Below are 21,362 nucleotides of genomic sequence, written 5' to 3' on the forward strand. Positions count from 1 at the left end.
CATAGCATGCATAGCTTTTAATTGTACAGTATTAAAAAGCCTTTGTAGTACCCACAATGAAAATTTGTAACAGAATTGTGTATTCAATAGCCAAATGAAACTATCTGAAGCATTCTGTCTTAAAGGGATTGTCCACTCAAAAATCTAAATTCCTTTTATCAGCTGTTATTATTACATATTTCAATAATTATTCACCCAGGTCATTCTAAACCTTTATGCAGGATTGTCAAAGACAGTTCATAGTGACCACGAGCTGTCAAGATTTGAGATCTGCTCTTATTTAAATTTTTTTGGTTGTTGAGATTTTCAGTGAATAATAACTGAAATTTTAGTCTGGTAATCACACAAAGTGTATTCTTTTAGACGATTTGGAATAGCATATAATTCTCATGGACTACTTTTATGGTAATTTATGGCATTTTTGTTTTTTGTGTCCTTTTCGGAACTTGTCAGTCGATGGTCAATATGAACTGTCATTGTATTGTCACTCATAATTTACGGTGCGTTTAATGCAACCCGGTCTGATAAAAACTTGTAATAATTAGAATGAGTTGTCTCATATAAAAATGTATGACTTTTACTCCCATAGAGAAAAATAAACAAACCAGCAGACAATGTTATTACCATTTTGCCATGGTTTAACCCCTAACCTAAACCTAACCATAGTCTAACCCCTTACCTAAACCCTAAAGCCAAAATTTGTCCACTTAAAATAAATGGATAGGAGGCTAGCTAACATTTAATGCTTGTATTGTATCGATTTGAAAGTCTGTTTGATGATTGGTTGGTCTCATAAGGGAATAAAAGTTGTACCTTTTCGTATGAGCCAAGTCGTGCAATATCTTACAATTTCACCATCTCATTTAAAGAGGTTTAATGAATGTCTTTAAGTAATACATTGTTTTTTGTGTTCAGTCTGTAGTAGTCATGTTCTTTGAGGAGTTGAAGCAGGCAGTTATTGCATCTCGAATCACCTGATGAGAATCTAAATGATGCTTTGCTTCAGCAAGTGTGCAGTCACACTGTATCATCACCAGCGCAGTTGGGACCACCTGCCAGTGAGTGAATAAGAAAATTACACATATAATCTTAAAAGTAAAACAGTGCTCTTATTAAGAATTTTCTTTTTCAAAAATAGGTAATTAAGTCAAAATTCACTATATTTACTTTCTTAAAGTGATAGTTCACCCCCAAAATGAACATTATGTCATCATTTAATCACTCTTATGTTGTTCCAAACCTGTATAATAGAAAAAGGATATGGTAGGAAGTAGAGATGGGACGATATATCGAATTTCAATATATTGCGAACCAAAAAATGACGAACCATATCGAGGCAAAACTTAGATATTTCAAAATGTAAAACTTTGTTTTCAGTCCATGTGATCATAAATGAAATGACCCGGCAGACATCACAATCTCTCTATTGTTTGATTTTAACCCTACTGCACTTTTTCCCACACTGTTTTCAGAGTTCACACAAGGTCCTTGAAGTGCTTAAAGTGCCTGAAATTAGCTTTTGGAAATCTAAGTACTGGAATACCTGGAAAATCGCCTTGTTTTGTTGAAAAGGGCTTGAGACTAAAACAGACCATTTTTTCCGTGTAATGTGTGTTCATCAAAGATTAGATCCCGAACTCCACTTTCACTGAATAATGTGTCTTTTAATATGCTTTCTGTTCTTTACAGTCAGATAAAAAAGTACAAATAAATGTGAATTTTAAATCACAAATAGCACGGATGTGCTAAAAAAAACGAGACTCTCTAATTAATGACCCGCAACACCTGTGCGAGTCTGTGAGATGCACATTAAACCCTTAAAGTGACAGTACCATTATAGCGCTTGTTAAACAAATGAATGTAAACTTACATAATGTTATTACTTGTACATTGTACACATTATTTCAAACATTGACAGCTCATATCATTATTATATATACAATTTCAAGTAATAACATTAACTGATAGAATGTAGAATTTTTATATTTTTAAAAAGTTAATATGTGATTATAATGGGGGCCTGGGTTGCTCAGCGAGTGTTGACGCTGATTACCACCCCTGGAGTCGTGAGTTTGAATCCAGGGTGTATTGAGTGACTCCAGCCAGGTCTCCTAAGCATCCAAATTGGCCCAGTTGCTAGGGAGGTACAGTCATATGGGGTAACCTCCTCGTGGTCGCGATTAGGGGTTCTCGCTCTCAGTGGGGCGTGTGGTAAGTTGTGCGTGGATCATGGAGAGTAGCATGAGCCTTCACATGCTGTGAGTCTCCGCGGTGTCATGCACCGCGAGCCACGTGATAAGATGTGCGGATTGACGGTCTCAGAAGTGGAGACAACTGAGACTTGTCCTCCGACACCCAGATTGAGGTGAGTAACCTATATATATATATAAAAATACACTTTCAGATACTTTTTTGGGACAGGTTCTGTTCAGTTCTATTGCTTGTTCTGCACCTGATCAGCCTGAATGAAGTCCACTATTTCTGAAGGCTCATTTGTTTGTGATCTTATAGTGTATTAAAGAACTTTATTTTTATGAGAAATTATAATGTGCATTTTGCGCAAACATTTTTCAAAAAATAAACACAAATTTCTGCCATACTTTGTCATTTAAGTGTTATCATATCAACGAGATAATGTCAAATCGTGAGCCGCATGTCGTATATCGAACAGAATTGTGAGATCGTCCCATCCCTAGTAGGAAGAATGTTAGCCTGTCACAATTCACTTTAAATCAATCTTTTTTTATACAATGAAAGTGAATGGTGATTGAAGAGGACATCTCCTTTTGTTTTCCATGGAAAAAAGAAAGTCATATAGCTTTTAGAATTTTAAATATTTGGTGAACTATCCCTTTAAAACTCATGGTTGCCTCTACAGATTTTAAAGTTAATGAGTTCTTACTCTGTGGCATCTGTTGGCCAGGGTTGTGTGTTTTTGGACATCTGCTGATGTCATCTCTTCAGTCAGATCATCTGTACCGTAGATCGCTCTCAGTAGAGCACTTTCACACTCGGTTTTGGAGCTGCCTGTGAAGCGCTAAAATTGAAGGAGTCAAATATAGAACATCATTATTATGACCATTCTTTAAATCGCACGCAAGGGTCATATTACATTTAGTTCAAATACTTTTAAAGATGAAAAGGAAAAAGTAGCCATAAATGTATATAATATAAAATGTTACTATACATATTATTTATATTTTACATTTATATGCACTGGTGGCCAAATGTTTGGAATAATGTACAGATTTTGCTCTTATGGAAAGAAATTGGTACTTTTATTCACCAAAGTGGCATTCAACTGATCACAATGTATAGTCAGGACATTAATAACATGAAAAATTACTATTACAATTCGAAAAAAATATTCAGAACTTCTTAAACTACTTCAAAGAGTTCTCATCTAATAAATCCTCCACGTGCAGCAATGACAGCTTTGCAGATCCTTGACATTCTAGCTGTCAGTTTGTCCAGATACTCAGGTGACATTTCACCCCACACTTCCTGTAGCACTTGCCATAGATGTGTCTGTCTTGTCGGGCACTTCTCACGCACCTTACAGTCTAGCTGATCCCACAAAAGCTCAATGGGGTTAAGATCCATAACACTCTTTTCCAATTATCTGTTGTCCAATGTCTGTGTTTCTTTGCCCACTCTAACCTTTTCTTTTTGTTTTTCTGTTTCAAAAGTGTCTTTTTCTGTGCAATTCTTCCCATAAGGCCTGCACCCCTGAGTCTTCTCTTTACTGTTGTACATGAAACTGGTGTTGAGCGGGTAGAATTCAATGAAGCTGTCAGCTGAGGACATGTGAGGCGTCTATTTCTCAAACTAGAGACTCTGATGTACTTATCCTCTTGTTTAGTTGTACATCTGGTCTTCCACATCTCTTTCTGTCCTTGTTAGAGCCAGTTGTCCTTTGTCTTTGAAGACTGTAGTGTACACCTTTGTATGAAATCTTCAGTTTTTTGGCAATTTCAAGCATTGTATAGCCTTCATTCCTCAAAACAATGATTGACTGACGAGTTTCTAGAGAAAGCTGTTTCTTTTTTGCCATTTTTGACCTAATTTTAACCTTAAGACATTAAGTGGCAACTCAAAAACAAACACAAAGACAATGTTAAGCTTCATTTAATAAACCAAATAGCTTTCAGCTGTGTTTGATATAATGGCAAGTGATTTTCTAGCACCAAATTAGCAATTTAGCATGATTACTCAAGGATAAGGTGTTGGAGTGATGGCTGCTGGAAATCGGGCCTGTCTAGATTATATATATATATATATATATATTCTTTCTTTTTTTAAGACCTAGAGAATATTGTGTTGTTTGTGGAATTGTGGAATGTGAAACCTTTTTTGGTCTAATTGGAAAAATTAATTTTAAACAGTAGCCTATGAATAATTCAGAAAATGAATTACCGATACCTGTAAAATATTTATGGCTCTCTTGTACAGTTTGCTGTTTGTCACTCTGAGGTCTATCATGTAATTCATGTAGACTTTCCCCTTCAGTACATGAGCCCCTGTGCTGATTGCATTAAGACACAATTTGGTTGAAAGCTCCCAGCGCTGTGGAATAAAAGACTTCTCTTTTAGATCCTTACATATTCACTGATATACAACTTATATATTGAGGTATTAAATGTCAACTAAATAGTTACTCAAGTTTTAAATGTGATTAATTTATCTAACAAATGGCTTACCATTACAACATTGTGCTCCTTATCTGAAGACAAAGGCCATGTGATGTTCAGGACAGTTTCAAATATGTTGCCTTTTATTTCCTGTAATATATACATACTCAGTGGGGTCCAAAAGTGAATGTCTCAAATTTGCTTCATTGTGATTTACAAAATACTAAAAATTTCTGTTGAGATTTGCATTAGTCTCAGATTTCTGGAGCCAGCTGTATATTTTATAGATATTTAAAATGCCATGCAAGAAATGATCTGATTACATAAGCAGCATTTCGTGTTTGTAAGACTTGTGCTGGAAGGGAATTTCATTTTAAAAAAGAGAGTTTTCACTAGTGGCACTAAAGCGTGATTACTCATACCTCAAGGTCATGGGCAATCGCATGCAAATTAGATGTCCTCCACTTCACTTGATTCGCCAGTGCTGTCACCTCATGTAGGTCATCTTGGGAGAGACATTAAATTGTTTTTATATACATTGCACCTTTACATACAGTTACAAGTAACATGATTCAACATATAGCACATGCTGAATATATTTAAGTGGCAATTTATATTTATTTATACTTGCTTACCATTTACTGTAAACAGAAATAAGATCATGTCATTTTGACTTAAGCTTGGTAAGATGGTGTCCACAAAATCCTTGTGACCAATTACAAACTCTGGACCCTAAAGACAGAAATATTTTATTAAAAAAAACTAATAAGTATTTAGATATTAATATATTGCCAAAGTATGTCCATGGATTACTGCTATTGATTTAAAGTCAACATGAAAATTAACGGCTTTAAGATCACCATAGATGAAAGATCGCCTTCTTTATTTTTCATTTCACTGAAACCGTTGTTGATAAAACCTCTGATGTCCCTAAAGTCTAAAAAAAATTATAATAACAATGTCTTAGTGTGGTTGAAGCATTTTACCATAAATGTATCCATGCAGCATGTTATTATGTAATTTACCTTTAACAAACTGTTAAATTAACAAATTAAAAGCACATATGCTGGTTTGTTAAATGACAAAAATGATGTTTGGCATTTTGAACAGCACCTGCTCCAAATGTGGGAATGCATTCACTAGCATCAATCATGCCAATAATGCCAAGCGTTTGCCATCCAACATAGTACACATGACCTCCCGTCCGAAGACTGTTAAAATATTTACAGAAATTAATCATTAATTTTAAACAATAATAAACAATATTAATTTTCCTATATTTTAATACATGTACCAGAAATTCCGAATGCTCATGAGAGATAACTACGTTTTATTTTTATTTTACTTTTAATTGAATAATATTTATTATTATTATTATTATTATTATTATTATTATTATTTATATATATATATTTTTTATTATTATTCTTATATATATATATACACTATATTGCCAAAAGTATTCGCTCATCTGCCTTTAGACGCATATGAACTTAAGTGACATCCCATTCTTAATCCATAGGGTTTAATATGACGTCGGCCCATCCTTTGCAGCTATAACAGCTTCAACTCTTCTGGGAAGGCTTTCCGCAAGGTTTAGGAGTGTGTTTATGGGAATTTTTGACCATTCTTCCAGAAGCGCATTTGTGAGGTCAGACACTGATGTTGGACGAGAAGGCCTGGCTCACAGTCTTCGCTCTAATTCATCCCAAAGGTGCTCTATCGGGTTGAGGTCAGGACTCTGTGCAGGCCAGTCAAGTTCTTCCACACCAAACTCACTCATCCATGTCTTTATGGACCTTGCTTTGTGCACTGGTGCGCAGTCATGTTGGAACAGGAAGGGGCCATCCCCAAACTGTTCCCACAAAGTTGGGAGCATGGAATTGTCCAAAATCTCTTGGTATGCTGAAGCATTCAGAGTTCCTTTCACTGGAACTAAGGGGCCAATCCCAGCTCCTGAAAAACAACCCCACACCATAATCCCCCTCCACCAAACTTCACAGTTGGCACAATGCAGTCAGACAAGTACCGTTCTCCTGGCAACCGCCAAACCCAGACTTGTCCATCAGATTGCCAGATGAAGAAGTGTGATTTGTCACTCCAGAGAACACGTCTCCACTGCTCTAGAGTCCAGTGGCGGCGTGCTTTACACCACTGCATCCGACGCTTTGCATTGCACTTGGTGATGTATGGCTTGGATACAGCTGCTAGGCCATGGTAACCCATTCCATGAAGCTCTCTACGCACTGTTCTTGAGCTAATCTGAAGGCCACATGAACTTTGGAGGTCTGTAGCGATTGACTCTGCAGAAAGTTGGCGACCTCTGCGCACTATGTGCCTCAGCATCCGCTGACCCCACTCTGTCATTTTACGTGGCCTACCACTTCGTGGCTGAGTTGCTGTCATTCCCAATCGCTTCCACTTTGTTATAATACCACTGACAGTTGACTGTGGAATATTTAGTAGCGAGGAAATTTCACGACTGGACTTGTTGCACAGGTGGCATCCTATCACAGTACCACGCTGGAATTCACTGAGCTCCTGAGAGCGGCCCATTCTTTCACAAATGTTTGTAGAAGCAGTCTGCATGCCTAGGTGCTTCATTTTATACACCTGTGGCCATGGAAGTGATTGGAACACCTGAATTCAATTATTTGGATGGGTGAGCGAATACTTTTGGCAATATAGTGTATATATATCTCTCATTTTTACTTTTATTTAACAAGGCAAGTCATTTAAAGGTATAGTTCACCCAAAAATGAAAATGTCTTTATTTAATTATTTATTTATTTGCTCAAAAGAAAGATAATATGACTTTCTATCTTTTGTGGAACCCCAGAGGAGGTGTTAGGCAGAATGTTAGCCTCAGTCAAGATTCACTTTCATTGTATGGAAATAAATAAAGATTATATGAACGTCAGTGGTGACTGAGGCTACCATTCTGCCTAACAGCTCCTTTTGCATTCGGCAGAAGAAAATAATGTTATACAGGTTTGGAACGACATGAGGGTTAGTAAATGATGACAGAAATTTTCTATTTTGGGTGAACTGTCACTGTAAGAACAAGATTCTTATTTAAAATGATGGCCTGCCAAGAAAGAAATAAAAATACATACAAAAATTACATCAGGTAAATAAAAAGAAATAACACATAATCCTAACTAAGCAGAATATAGATTAATTAAAAATAAGATATCCGAGTTCAAATAACTAATAATAGAGGTTCATGTATTAGGAGGCAGGAAAATTCTGAAATGATTATCCTACGGTACCTCTCTCCTGCTTTGTAAATAAGGGCGTCCAGGCCATCACTGTGCGAATAAGTGATTTCATAAACCATTTCACTCGCTGTGATCCAGGCAGACACACATCTGAGTGACACATTTAATTATATAAGATCACTCTGAGGAAACTTTATTGCACCAAAACTGTTGAAGAGGCACTGAAACGAAAAGCTTACTCAGGCGTTATGATCTTGTCTCTGAAGGCAGCTTTATGTCCAGCCAGAAGGATGGCTTCTAGTATGATTTTAGTTGCACTGCCTCCTTTCATCCTGGATGATCCGCTGATAGCCTCAGCCTATGAGGAGAGACAACAGTTTTTATACAGTAACTACACTAATAGTATCATAACACTCTGAAGGGGTGATGCTCACAGTAAACAACAGTAAATAAACTACATTTTTACATTTTTTGAAGAAAATGTGATTGATGCATGCCAGTGCAAAACTCAGGGTTGTTGTGGGCAGTTGTTAGCACGTTGCTATGGTATTGCTAGGCGGCTGCTTAGGTGTTGTGAGGGGTTGTTAGTGCATTGGGTGGTGGTTGCCAGGGCTTGTTAATGTGTTCTGGGTGGTTGCTAGGGCATTGTTTGATGGTTGAGAGAGTTGTTTGAGTGTTGTAGGTGGTTGCTAGTGGATTGCTATGCGGTCTCTAAAGTGTTCTGAGTGGTACTGGTAAGTGCATTGGTTGGTGGTTGCTATGCATTGTTAGAGTGTTCTGGGAATTGTTTGGTGGTTAATAGAGTATTTTGGGAGGTTGATAAGTAGTTGCTAGGGTGTTCAGAGTGGTTGACAGGGCATTGCTATGGGATTCCTCAGGTGTTCTGAGTGATTGTTAGCAGGCTGCTGTGGTGTTTCTCTGGCATTGCTACGTAGGTAGTTGTTAGGGTGTTCTGGGTGGTTTCTAGTGCACTGTTTTGGTCATCAAATGATTGGGTGATTGATAGGGTGGTTGCCAGGACATTGCTATGCAGTCTCTAAAGTGTTCTGAGTGGTTGTTAATGCATTGCTAGGTGGTTGCTTGGGCATTGTAAGAGTGTTCTGGGTTGTTGCTAGGGCATTCTTAGAGTGTCCTGGGTGGTTGCTAGGTTGTTTTTGTTTGGTTGTTGCTAGGGTGTTTTAGAAGGTTGACTGGAAGCTGCAAGGGTGTTCTGAGTGGTTGTTAGTGCATTGCTAGATTGTTGCTAGGGCGTTGTTACAGAGTTTTGGATGGTGGTAGGGCATTGTTTGGTGGTTGACAGGTTGTTTTGGGTGGTTTATAGACAGTTACTACTACGGTGTTCTGGGTGGTTGCCAGGACATTGCTATGCGGTCTCTAAAGTGTTCTGAGTGGTTGTGAGTGCATTGCTAGGTGGTTGCTAGGACATTGTAAGAGTGTTCTGGGTTGTTGCTAGGGCATAATGTTGTGGTTTATATTGGGTTTGGGTGGGAAATAGGCTGTTGCTAAGGTGTTCTGTATGGTCTCCAGGTCATTGCAATGTGGTTCCTCAGGAGTTCTGAGTAGTTGTCAGCAGGTTGCTTGGTGGTTCTAGGGCATTGCTAAGTGGTTGTGTGGGTATACTGGGTGGTTGCCAGGACATTGCTCTGAGGTTGCTGAGGTGTTCTGGGTGTTTTTTAGCACATTTCTAAGTGATTGCTAGGGTGTTCTGTGTGGTTGTTAGCAGGTTGCTTGGCAGTTGTTAAGGTGTTTTACAAATACAGAAATCTGATATATAGCAATATATGTAAAACACATATTAATATGTATGTTTATATATGGTTTTCACAGTTAACAAGTGACATACAGTATTGGTATGTATATGCAACATATACATTATATAAAAATACTACAAAAAATTTTGTTTTCATGGGGGATTTACAGGGCGTGGCAAGATAGTTGTTTGGTTGTTCTGGTGTTTGCTTGGGTATTGCTAAGTGGTTGCTAGGATGTTCTAGGTGGTTGCTAGGTTTTTTGGATGATTGTCAGGGCATTCCTCTGAGGTTGCTATGGTGTGAGTGGTTGTCACCATGATCCTAGGTAGTTGCTAGGGTGTCCAGCGTGGTTCCTTACTGTCAAAATGTGCACAGTTTATTAAATGATGTAATGTTTTGAATATCTGTTTGTTGTTCAATCAATGCAATGGTTCGTACCCCTAATACAGGATTTAGAACGAATGCTTTCTCTTGTCTCTGTTCTGCGATCATCCTCTCTGCAACCTCTTTAAAATTAAATAAACCGTCCAGCATTGGATCACTCCTATCAGGATGGCAAGAGAATTAATAAGTTATCAATTGTTATTGTCATTGACGGAAACTCAGAATATGCTAATTCTGAGAGTTTGTAATAAACAGAGACGTGTTTTTTCTTTATTGGGATTACCTTGCCATATGTACAGGATTAAATCCAAGAAGGACTGGAGTGAAGACATCTAAATGGTTGAGACAATAATCCAGTTGCCCAGCAACAAATGGTGCCTTTGACATAGAACAACGTTATGGAGCATTCTCACAAGGTTACTTGCAGGTCGCTTTGATGTAGAAAGCACATTAATGTAAAGGATATTATGACGACATACATCAGAAGTATTGACTTGACCCAAAGCTTTTACTTATAATCCATTTAATGAATCCATAAATTAAGAAATGGTTTAACTGAATTTCTATTGTCATGATGAATTGTGTAATTTGCAAAAAAAAATAAAAAAAATAAAAAAAATAAAAAAGGACAATAGTGTCTTTCATACAGTACCGACATGCCACAGGATATTCCAATGAACAGGACGTGTTTCTTTCCAGCACAAACCTGTTTTTAGTCAGAAAAGAAAACAGGAAATGGACAAAAATATGTTTAAATATGTCTTAAATATCCAAAAGGCTTTGTTCACACAGCACACAAATCTGAGTTTAAGGACTGACTGTCTGTCATCTGTTTGTATAGTCAACATCTGATCTGTTTGAGTATAGTTAATATCGAGTACATATTGAGTATGTAAGAGACTTTATTCTACAACTTCAGATTTTAATGTGGTTTACTGTAGATCAGGTTTGTAAACAAGATTTTATGATTTTCTTTCTGTTTGGATTTTTGCTGCCTGTCTGAACAAACATCACTATTCCTTTCTTTTCTTTTTTTTTCTATTTTGACTTTTTTATTGGAAGTATAAAATAAAAGAGATATAATTAAATGTATAAATAATATACATTTATATATTTTAAAAAAAGGGAAAAAAAGAACAAAAAAAAAAAAGGAATATTTGTGTTTTCTGCTAAGCCAATTATATATATATACATATATTAATTTTTATATAAACTTTTACATTTTTGGGTGACGCCCTTAAGGCGTCAAATGTTTCATTTCAAAGTTACAGGGAGAAATAGAATTTGTATGAAAAAAAATAAAAAGATATATTATTTTTTTATTTTTTTCGTACAAATTCCATTTCTCCCTGTAACTTTGAAATGAAACATTTGATGTGATATTTATATATATAAAAAAAAAATAAAAAAAAAAAATAAAAAAATATATATATATATATATATATATATATATATATATATATAATAATTGGCTTAGTAGAAAACCCAAATATTCCTTTTTTTTTTTTTTTTTTTTTTTTGCTTGTTTTTATATATACATTTATATTTATACATTTAATTATATCTCTTTTGTATGGAAGAACTGACTTATAATTTAAAGGGATAGTTCACCCAAAAATTAAAATTCTCTCAACATTTACTCACCCTTATGCATTCCCAGATGTGTATGACTTTCTTTCATCTGCTCAACACAAATTAAGATTTTAAAGATAATTTCTTAGCACTTTTGGTCCATATAATTCAAGTGAATGGGTGCCAAAATTTTGAAGCACCAAAAATCACATAAATCAGCATAAAAGTCATCCATAAGTGTCAGGATCCTGTCACCATGCCAGTCAGGTTTATTGTGGTGACAGGATCCTGACACGTATGTTCTATGTTTCTGTGTGAGCGCACAGCTTTGGTTGTTTTCCTGGCTCTGTGCTCTTCTGTCTAGTCTGTGTCTCATGTTCTGAGCATGATGTCTGTTTCTGAGTCAGGATCCGGACACTCATGCTCCATGTCTTTTTGTTTGAGCACAATGATGGCTTCATTGCCAAGTGCTCTATTGTCTTGTCTTTGTGTTTGTTGTGAGCATATTGTTCTTGTTAAGTTGTTTGCCATGTGCTCTCCTGTCTCTTGTCCTGACCTTGCCCCCTTATTACCTCATTATTAATTAATTTGCTTCACCTGCTTTCCTGGTTACCTCCTCATTTCCTTTACTATTTAACCATATTGTGTTTTATGTCTTGTGCCAGTTTGTTGTGGTTTATCGCCCTGTTAGGTTCTCCTGTGTGGGTTCCTGTCCTGTCCTGTCCTGTCCTGTCCTGTCCTGTCCTGTGTGTCGGTTCCATCCTGGAGCATTGAACTCAGTCTGTCCTGTAGTGTTCTGCCCTGAACTTTGGAGTTTTCCCCTTCGGGGTTATTTCTGTTTGTTTTGTTTATTTTTTATTTATTGTTTATTAAAATAAAGCCCATCTCACTTTCTACGAGCCCTCACCCTCTCTTCAACCGAACTTTGACAATAAGGCTCCAGTATTTTAATCCATGTCTTCAAAAGCGATATGTAACAGTTTAATATTTAAGTCCTTTTTATTATAAATTCTCCTCCCTGCTCAGTCAATCTCTACTTTAACTTTCACTTTCACTTTCACATTCTTTTTTTGTTGTTTTTGCCAATTCACATTCTTCATGCATACTCCCCCTACTGGGCAGGGAGGAGAATTTATAGCAAAAAAAAAAATGACTTAAAAATGTATCTGTTTCACACCCACACCTATCATATCACTTCTGAAGATATGGATTAAAACACCGGAGTCGTATGGATTACTTTTATGCTGCCTTTATGTGCTTTTTGAGTGTCAACATTTTCACTTGCATTGTATGGACCTACAGAGCTAAAAGAGTCTCTTAAAAATCTTCGTTTGTGTTCAGCAGAAGAAAGAAAGTCATACAAATCTGGGATGGCATAAGGCTGAGTAAATGATGAGAGAATTGTAATTTTTTGGGAGAACTATTCCTTTAAATTATAAGTCAGTTCTTCCATACAATAGATTTATTTTTTAGCAGTTTTGTTGTTCATACTATATAAAGGGAGTTCTGGCTATGCCGATTTCTAGCAACCACCAAGCAATGCCCTAGCAACCATCCAACACCTTAGCAACAGCAAGACCCTTGCAAACACCCAGAACACTCTAGTACCATGGCAGCAAGTTTTGCACAGACTAGTCTAGAACTACTTACCTTTTCTTCAGAAAATGTAAATTTATTGTAGCATGTTTCTCCAAAGAGATGGTGAAACTGTGATTAAGTACTACAGTAAAATTGCACTGCTTGCTTCCTTTCTCCGCCCTTGTGCTCACCTTGTTCAGCATGCGAGCTCCCAGCACCGGGTTGTCCTCAGGAGCCTCCTGTGATGTCAACAGGGCCCTTTAAAAACAGTGTACTGCATTACTGCAGAGTCACACAAGAGTCGCATCTGATGCATCAAACACACACTGTTTACTCACCTGTCACCCCCTGCTATGATGTACGAATAGATCTGTTTGTGTTGTTGGGTGATCAACATCTGATTAAAGGTTGTCTAAGGTGTAAAATATAATATGACAAATAAATAGAAGAAATGTAACAGCCATACAGAATACAGTGAGGAAATTGTCAGAAAGCTAAATTGATATCATACTGATAGATAAACTTGTAATTCATACTTATAGAGAAACATACACCAAAAGTACACCAAAAGCAAACATTTTGATATTAGCCTAAAACAGTGAGAAAAGGAAGGCTAATTTAATTAACAAAAATAGTATTTAATTTAATGACACATTTTTTTCATTTTATCTTAATTTAATTAATTTAATTTGATCCTAATTTAATTTAATAAAAATAGTATTTAATTTAATGATTTTTTTTGTTCATTTTATATAGCTTAATTTGGCTTATAATTGAAATTCATAGAATTTAATAAAGATATTATTTCATTTAATGATATATATATATATATATATATATATATATATATATATATATATATATATATATTTCATTTTATCTAGCTTTATTTAGCTTATAATTTAATTTAATATATTATAATAGTATTTAATAATTAAATAATGATAAAACTTTTTGCTTATCTAGCTTTATTTAGCTTATAAATTAATTATGTTTTAGTAAAAAAAAAAAAAAAATAGTTTTTAACATTTGTGAGCAAAATCAATACTTATTTGTTTAACTCTTTACCACCAAAAGAAATGCAATACGGCCTGATGTTCCACAGCCACTTAAAACAATCAAACTCTCCTCTGGGTCCTACAGAAATAAAACAGATCAATAATTATATATTTAATATGTTACTTTGCAACATTTCAAAGCTTAAAACATTCTTGAAATGAAGCTGATGTTTATGAATTTTTCATTCAAACAAAGGACTTTAAAAACATGTTACTGACCCTTAGAAACATTTCAACCTTCTTGGCAACATTCATCATGGCTTGAATGACTGGCAGACTGTGTACTCTCTATAAAACAAAATGCACAGCTTTAGCAAACCCATGAAAATAATTTAGTACTGTTCTGTATAAAATCAATAAGTCAAACCTGATAAGTAGGATCATCATGTAATTTCTTTTGAAAAATCTCTGTATCGCATCTTTTCAGTATTTGTACCATCTGTTTGGTGTCTGCTCTATCAATATCTCTGCTGATAGGGTTGCATTTCTCCGTGACAGGTAGAGAGAGCTCGTAACAGGACTGCTATATTAGAAAGAAAACTCAAGCACTTTAGATTAACTGCATCGCTCAAGAGCTCTTTTAATTACATTTTAGTTTACAAGGAAAGAAGATTTGTTGTTGCTTTATTACCGGTTATAAAGCACATCTAAAACGAAAGCATGATCAGATAACAGTCCTGAGTTTTTACTTACCTCTAAGTGATCCATATTTATCATATAAGTATTAAGACTCCAGTGTTTCAGAAACTACTGGTATGACTAGTGTCATGCAAAATGGAAATGCATGAAAATGCAATTCTTTCAGCTGTGATTGCTGTAGCAAAAAGCCCTCATAAAGCTCTGAGAATAACAAAGTTCACCAAATGAACTTTGATCCATCAGCTGTCATTTTTTTCTCTTTTCAAAGGTGGTGACTGCTACTACAAGAACATTTGCTTTAAATTTGTAATTATATCAGGAGCCTGATGTAATCACAAGGCAGTCTGCTATTCTATTCTATTCTATTCTATTCTATTCTATTCTATTCTATTCAATTCTGCTTTATTCTGTTCACATTTCTCTTTTATTCTGTTCTATTTGAAATAATCGAGTATCCTCAGTATAATCTTATTAGTGCAGTAAAATATATTCAAGACTTTGACTAATGTTTTTCTTATAATACTGTATTCTGTTCTATTCTATTCCAGTCCAGTCCAGTCCAGTCCAGTCCAGTCTAGTCTAGTCTATTCTATTTACATTGATCTGATCTATTCTGATTCATCTAAATTTCTCAAATATTCTTTATAAAATCCTAGTATTGCAGTAAACTATAAAGTCAGGATTGTGACTCTTCTATTTATTTCTATTTGATCTGTTCTTTTATACTTACATTTCTGTTCTTTTCTATCTGAAATTCAAGTATCATCAATATAATTTGAATAATGCAAAAGACTATATAGAGTTAAGACTATTATTTTCTGTTTTATTCTATCACCAGATCTGATCTATTAGTCTACTCTATCCGATTCTTAAATATTCGTCATATGTTGCAATCTTAAAATTGCAGTAGACCATAAATCAAGTGTTTTATACTTTTTCACTCTATTTACAGTTCTGTTTTATTCAATTCACACATTTGAACATTGCTATTCACCTATCGTTCCTATTCTGTTTTATCTGAACTTCTCGAGTATTCTTAAATAATCATAATATTGCAGTATATTTTAAAAAACTTGTAATAATGTTTTCTATTCACACATCTAATCTATTATATTTTATACACATTTTATGTTCTATTCTGATATACATACACAAGTATTACCAATTTAATCTTAATATTGCTTTAGACAACATAAAGTCAAGACTTTGTCTGTTCTATTCTATTTTATTCACATTTATGATCTATTCTGTTCTATTCTATTATTTGTCTTTTATATTCTGTTTTATCTGAAATTCTCAAGTATTCTTATAGTAAAATAATCCTATATTGCAGTACATAATGTAAAGACTATTCTTTCTATTCACACATCTGGTCTTTTCTATTGTATTCACATTTCTGTTCTCTCTGAAATTCGAGTATCATCAATATAATATTAATACAGCAACAGACTATATTAACTCTAGACTTTGGCTATTTTACTCTATTCATTTTTAATGTTAATCATAGTTCTGCTTTATTCAGATTTCTTTTCTATTCTATTCTGTCTGTAATTCTCAACAATTCTTATTCTAAGAATTTGACTATTCAATTCTATTCAAGTCAATTCATTTTTATTTGTATAGCGCTTTTCACAACACACATCGTTTCAAAGCAGATTTACAGGAAATTGTGCATTCAGTTTTTTTAACTGTGATATCTATAATATCTTACAGTGATCATTGAGTAATCTGATTAAATGTGATTGTAAAATGTGTATAGAAATTAAATAATTAAATAATAATTGTATTTAGAACACCAGTGAACAAGCTGAAGGCGACTGTAGCAAGGAACACAAAACTCCATAAGATGTTGGTTAATGGAGAAAAATAACCTTGGGAGAAACCAGACTCACTGTGGGGGCCAGTTCCCCTCTGGCTAACATCATGAATATAATGGCAATATTAGTTATTTATCTGCAGTGCAAGTCATGGTTTAAAATGTGTAAATTAAATAAGCGTTAAGGTCCAGTGTTTAAAAAAAAAAAAAAGATTTTTTATTAACTTTAAGATTAATGACTAATGTCTTTGAAGTTCATCCTGGATTAACTGCAGAAGCTCATATAGATGCATTGTCCTTTGCTAGTTGGCTGATGAAGGCTTTTGTTGGCAATTAAATGATAGTCTATGTATTCCATTTCAAGAGTGTAGTCCATCAATAGACAAAGGAGATGCAGGCAGAGATTAATGAGGTGCATCGCAGTCAAACTGCAGGTCATTTTGGTGAGGTTCGTTGGGGTCCATCTTAAGTCCAAGGTTCAGGCAGTGGCATATGAAGTATCCGATGTCTTACAGTTGTAGTTGGCATCAGTTCATCCTCTGAAGTTTAAAGACTGAGGTAATGTAGGTGATATCATCAAGATGGCACCGCGGATGGCCGCCTCGGTGTGTAGCTCTTCAGTTCTTTTGTTGTTTTTGTTTGTTTGTCCTGTGTTTAGTAATCTTTTTCCAGTCAGTTTTACCAGGGATGAACTGCTGAACATTCGGCAGCATATACCAGACAACCTTTTCCCGGTTTTTGAATAAAACATTTTGACATTTTGCTGGACATTTTAGTCAGAGGTGCAGCTGTGTTGTTTAAACGCACTATGAGATGCAGGCGAGGGAGACGAGCAGGCGCACTGGTCAGGCTCTGATGGCGCGGTTTTCGAACAGCGCTGCCGAGCATTCACTTAGCGAATCTCCACTCTCTTCCTAACAAAACGGATTAACTACATCTCCTCACCTGCACAAACAAGGACTTTTCAAACTCTGCTGCCTTGTGCTTCACATAAACCTGGCTGAGCGAAGCCATTCCGGACAGTGCGTTACATCTGCCGGGCTTTCAGCTGTTCAGAGCGGATCGCATCGCGGAGTTAACGGGGAAAACGAAAGGTGGTGGAACATGCTTTTACATCAATGAAAGTTGCTGTACAGATGTGACAATGTTAAAGAGGATGTGCTGTCCTAATTTGGAAGTGCTCTTTATTAACTGTAAGACGTTCTACTCGCCACGGGAATTTTCCTCGTAATTTCTGGTGAGTGTTTATATCGCACCAAACGCGTGTTTGAATGCGGCACTGCAACAGCTGACTGATCAAATCACAGACACAGAACAACAATACCCGGACTCAGTTATTATTATTCTTGGGGATTTTAACAAAGAAAATCTCACACATGAACTGCCCAAATACAAACCACACATTACATGCCCCACTAGAGACAGGAACATACCGGATCACTGCTACACAACAATAAAGGATGCATATCACTCTGTCCCTAGAGCAGATTTGGGACTATCTGATCAGTGTCTGGTTCATCTTCTTCCAACCTACAGACAGAAATTAAAATCTGCTAAGCCTGTAGTAAGGACTGTAAAGAGATGGACCAATGAAGCAGAGCGGGAACTACAAGCCTGCTTCGATTGCACGGATTGGAGTGTTTTTGAGGCTGCATTCACAGACCTGGACGAGCTCACAGATACTGTAACATCATATATCAGTTTCTGTGAGGATATATGCATTCCTACTAGGACTTATTTAAAGTTCAACTACGACAAACCATGGTTAACAGAAGATCTCAGGCAGCTTATTCAGGCCAAAGAGGATGCTTACAGGGGTGGGGATAAAGTCTTGTACAATCAGGCCAGGAACACACTGAACAATGAAATCAGAGTGGCTAAAAGACTATACTCTTAGAAGCTGAAAAACAAGTTTTCAGCTAACAACCCTGCATCAGTGTGGAGTGGCATGAAACAACTCACAAATTACAGGACTCCTACCCCCAACCCTGTGGTGGACCAACAACTGGCTGATGACCTGAATGTGTTCTACTGCAGATTTGAAAGGCCCAATCTCACACCCCACACCCGATCTGACCTTCACTTCACACAAACACCAACACCTCCTGCAATCCCCCCTCCTCCCCCCTCCTTCTACTCAACCTGCACTTAAGATCTATGAAGATGGTGCGAGCCGGTCTTTCAGAAACAAAAGATGAGGAAAGCTTCAGGCCCAGATGGCGTCTCACCAGTGTGTTTTCGATCCTGTGCTAACCAGCTGGCCCCCATCTTCACACAGATCTTCAATAGATCACTGGAGCAGTGTGAAGTCCCATGCTGCTTCAAACGCTCAATCATTATTCCTGTCCCAAAGAAACTAAAAATCACAGGACTTAATGACTACAGACCTGTCACCCTGATGTCTGTGGTCATGAAATCATTTGAGAGACTGGTGTTGGCCCACCTGAAGAACATCACTGGACCCTTTCTAGATCCTCTTCAATTTGCTTATCGAGCAAACAGATCTGTGGATGATGCAGTCAACATAGGATTACATCATATCCTGCAACATCTGGACAGACCAGGGACATATGCAAGGATCCTTTTTGTGGACATCAGTTCAGCTTTCATCACCATCATCCCAACTATACTCCAGAATAAATTACACCAACTCTCTGTTCCCATGTCTATCTGTCAGTGGATTACCAGCTTTCTGACGCACAGGCAGCAGCTTGTGAGACAGGGGAAACTCACTTCTAGCACCTGTACAATCAGCACAGGTGCCCCCCAGGGATGTGTGCTCTCCCCACTACTCTTCTCCCTCTACACAAATGACTGCATCGCCAAGGACCACTCTGTCAAGCTCCTGAAGTTTGCAGAGGACACCACTGTCATCAGCCTCATCCGAGATGACAATGAGTCTGCATACGGAAGGGAGGTTGAACAGCTGGCTGTCTGGTGCAGTCAAAACAACCTTGAGCTGAACATGCTCAAAACAGTGGAGATGATTGTGGACTTTAGGAGGAACACCCCAACACTGACCCCCCTCACCATTCTAAACAGCACTGTGGCAGCAGTGGAGTCATCCAGGTTCCTGGGCACTACCATCTCACAGGACCTGAAGTGGGAGACACACATGGACTCAAAAAGGCCCAGCAGAGGTTTTACTTCCTTCGCCAGCTGAGGAAGTTCAACCTGCCACAGACGCTGCTGACACAGTTCTACAAAGGACAGTTCGAATTGCTGAGAGGATTATTGGTTTCCCTCTGCCCCCCCTTCAAGAACTATACACTTCCAGATTGAGGAAAAAGGCTGGAAAAATCACTCTGGACCCCACTCACCCTGCCCATTACCTTTTTGAACTGCTGCCTTCTGGCTGACGCTTCAGAGCTCTGAGCACCAGAACTGTCAGTCACAGGAACAGTTTTTTCCCTCAGGCTATCCATCTCATGAACAGTTAAATTGCCCCATTGAGCAATAACTATGTGCAATACACAGTTTAGTCTTTTTTATATTTATCCAACACATCCAACCTCTTCTGCCATTTCATTCCTCTGAAGAAAAAACATTTGCACTGTACATAACAGATTTGTATTTTGTACTGTACATAACAGATAATAGATTTGTATTAGATTTGTATAGATTTGTATTAGCACTATGTATGTGTATGTGTGTATATATGTATGTGTGTGTCTGTGTGTGTATGTACGTATGTGTATAACAATTTTTTTTTATTATTATTATCTATGTCATGCTGCTGTTTTTGTATTGTTTTTGTATTGTTGTACACTGGAAGCTCCTGTCACCAAGACAAAATTCTTGTATGTGTTAGCATACTTGGCAATAAAGCTGATTCTGATTCTGATGTCTGGCTAGCACCGGCTGTAGTTTGTCGTCATCTCTCAGTGACATGTAGCAGTGGAGTCCGATACCAAGCAGGAATGGAGCTGGATATGGCCGGCTCTGGTAACCTCAGTATATGAAACATTGAGACATGGAAACAAATAGAATAATATTAGCGTAGATGCCATTCTATTTTATGCAGAGTTATAGATCATGATGGATGTTTCTGGTGCCGGCAGACCTAACTAAATCAGCCTAATTGTGAGTTGATGGATAAATTAGGTGTATGCCTGGCTAAATAGATGAGTCTTTAGTCTAGACTTAAACTGAGTGAGTGTGTCTGCATCTTGAACAGTGTTAGGGAGATTATTCCATAGTTTAGGAGCCAAATATGAAAAGGATCTACCTCCTTTTGTGGATTTTGATATTCTTGGAATTAATAACAAGCCAGAATTTTGTGATCATAATAAACATGATGGAATATTAAGTGCCAGAAGGTCACATAAGTACTGTGGAGCTAGACCATTCAAAGCTTTGTACGTAGTTAACAGAATTTTAAAATTAGTAGCCAATGTAACAACGATAAAATGGGGCTAATATGATCATATTTCTTGGTTGTAGTCAGCACTCTGGCAGCTGCATTTTGAACCAGTTGACGTTTATTTATTGAACTTGCTGGACATCCTTCCAGTAATGCATTACAATAATCTAGTCTTGAGGTCATGAACGCATTAATTCGTTTTTCGGCATTAGCAACAGAGAGCATGTGTCGTAATTTAGCAATATTTCTGAGGTGGAAGAATGCTGTTCTACAAACAGTGGAGATTTTATTTTCAAAGGGCAGATTGGTATCAGAAATATCACCTAAGTTCTTCGCTGTAGAAGACGAT

General features: G+C 36.7%; 1 protein-coding gene across 1 annotated transcript; it reads right to left on the minus strand.

Moving 5' to 3' along the window:
- Positions 1 to 902: 902 nt before the first annotated feature.
- On the minus strand, positions 903 to 15,025 carry gckr (glucokinase (hexokinase 4) regulator). Its single transcript, XM_051645872.1, has 19 exons — positions 14,889 to 15,025; positions 14,563 to 14,718; positions 14,415 to 14,483; positions 14,206 to 14,274; positions 13,476 to 13,549; positions 13,329 to 13,395; positions 10,640 to 10,693; positions 10,271 to 10,365; positions 10,042 to 10,147; positions 8,092 to 8,210; positions 7,904 to 8,002; positions 5,745 to 5,842; positions 5,492 to 5,568; positions 5,267 to 5,363; positions 5,054 to 5,136; positions 4,701 to 4,781; positions 4,423 to 4,566; positions 2,903 to 3,037; positions 903 to 1,052 (listed from the first exon to the last, which is right to left on the minus strand). The coding sequence occupies exons 1-19, from the start codon at positions 14,910 to 14,912 to the stop codon at positions 912 to 914; spliced, it is 1,788 nt and encodes a 595-aa protein (XP_051501832.1). The 5' UTR covers positions 14,913 to 15,025; the 3' UTR covers positions 903 to 911.
- Positions 15,026 to 21,362: the final 6,337 nt, after the last annotated feature.

This window comes from Myxocyprinus asiaticus, chromosome 20 (genome assembly GCF_019703515.2).
Source record: "Myxocyprinus asiaticus isolate MX2 ecotype Aquarium Trade chromosome 20, UBuf_Myxa_2, whole genome shotgun sequence".
Taxonomy (NCBI): domain Eukaryota; kingdom Metazoa; phylum Chordata; class Actinopteri; order Cypriniformes; family Catostomidae; genus Myxocyprinus; species Myxocyprinus asiaticus.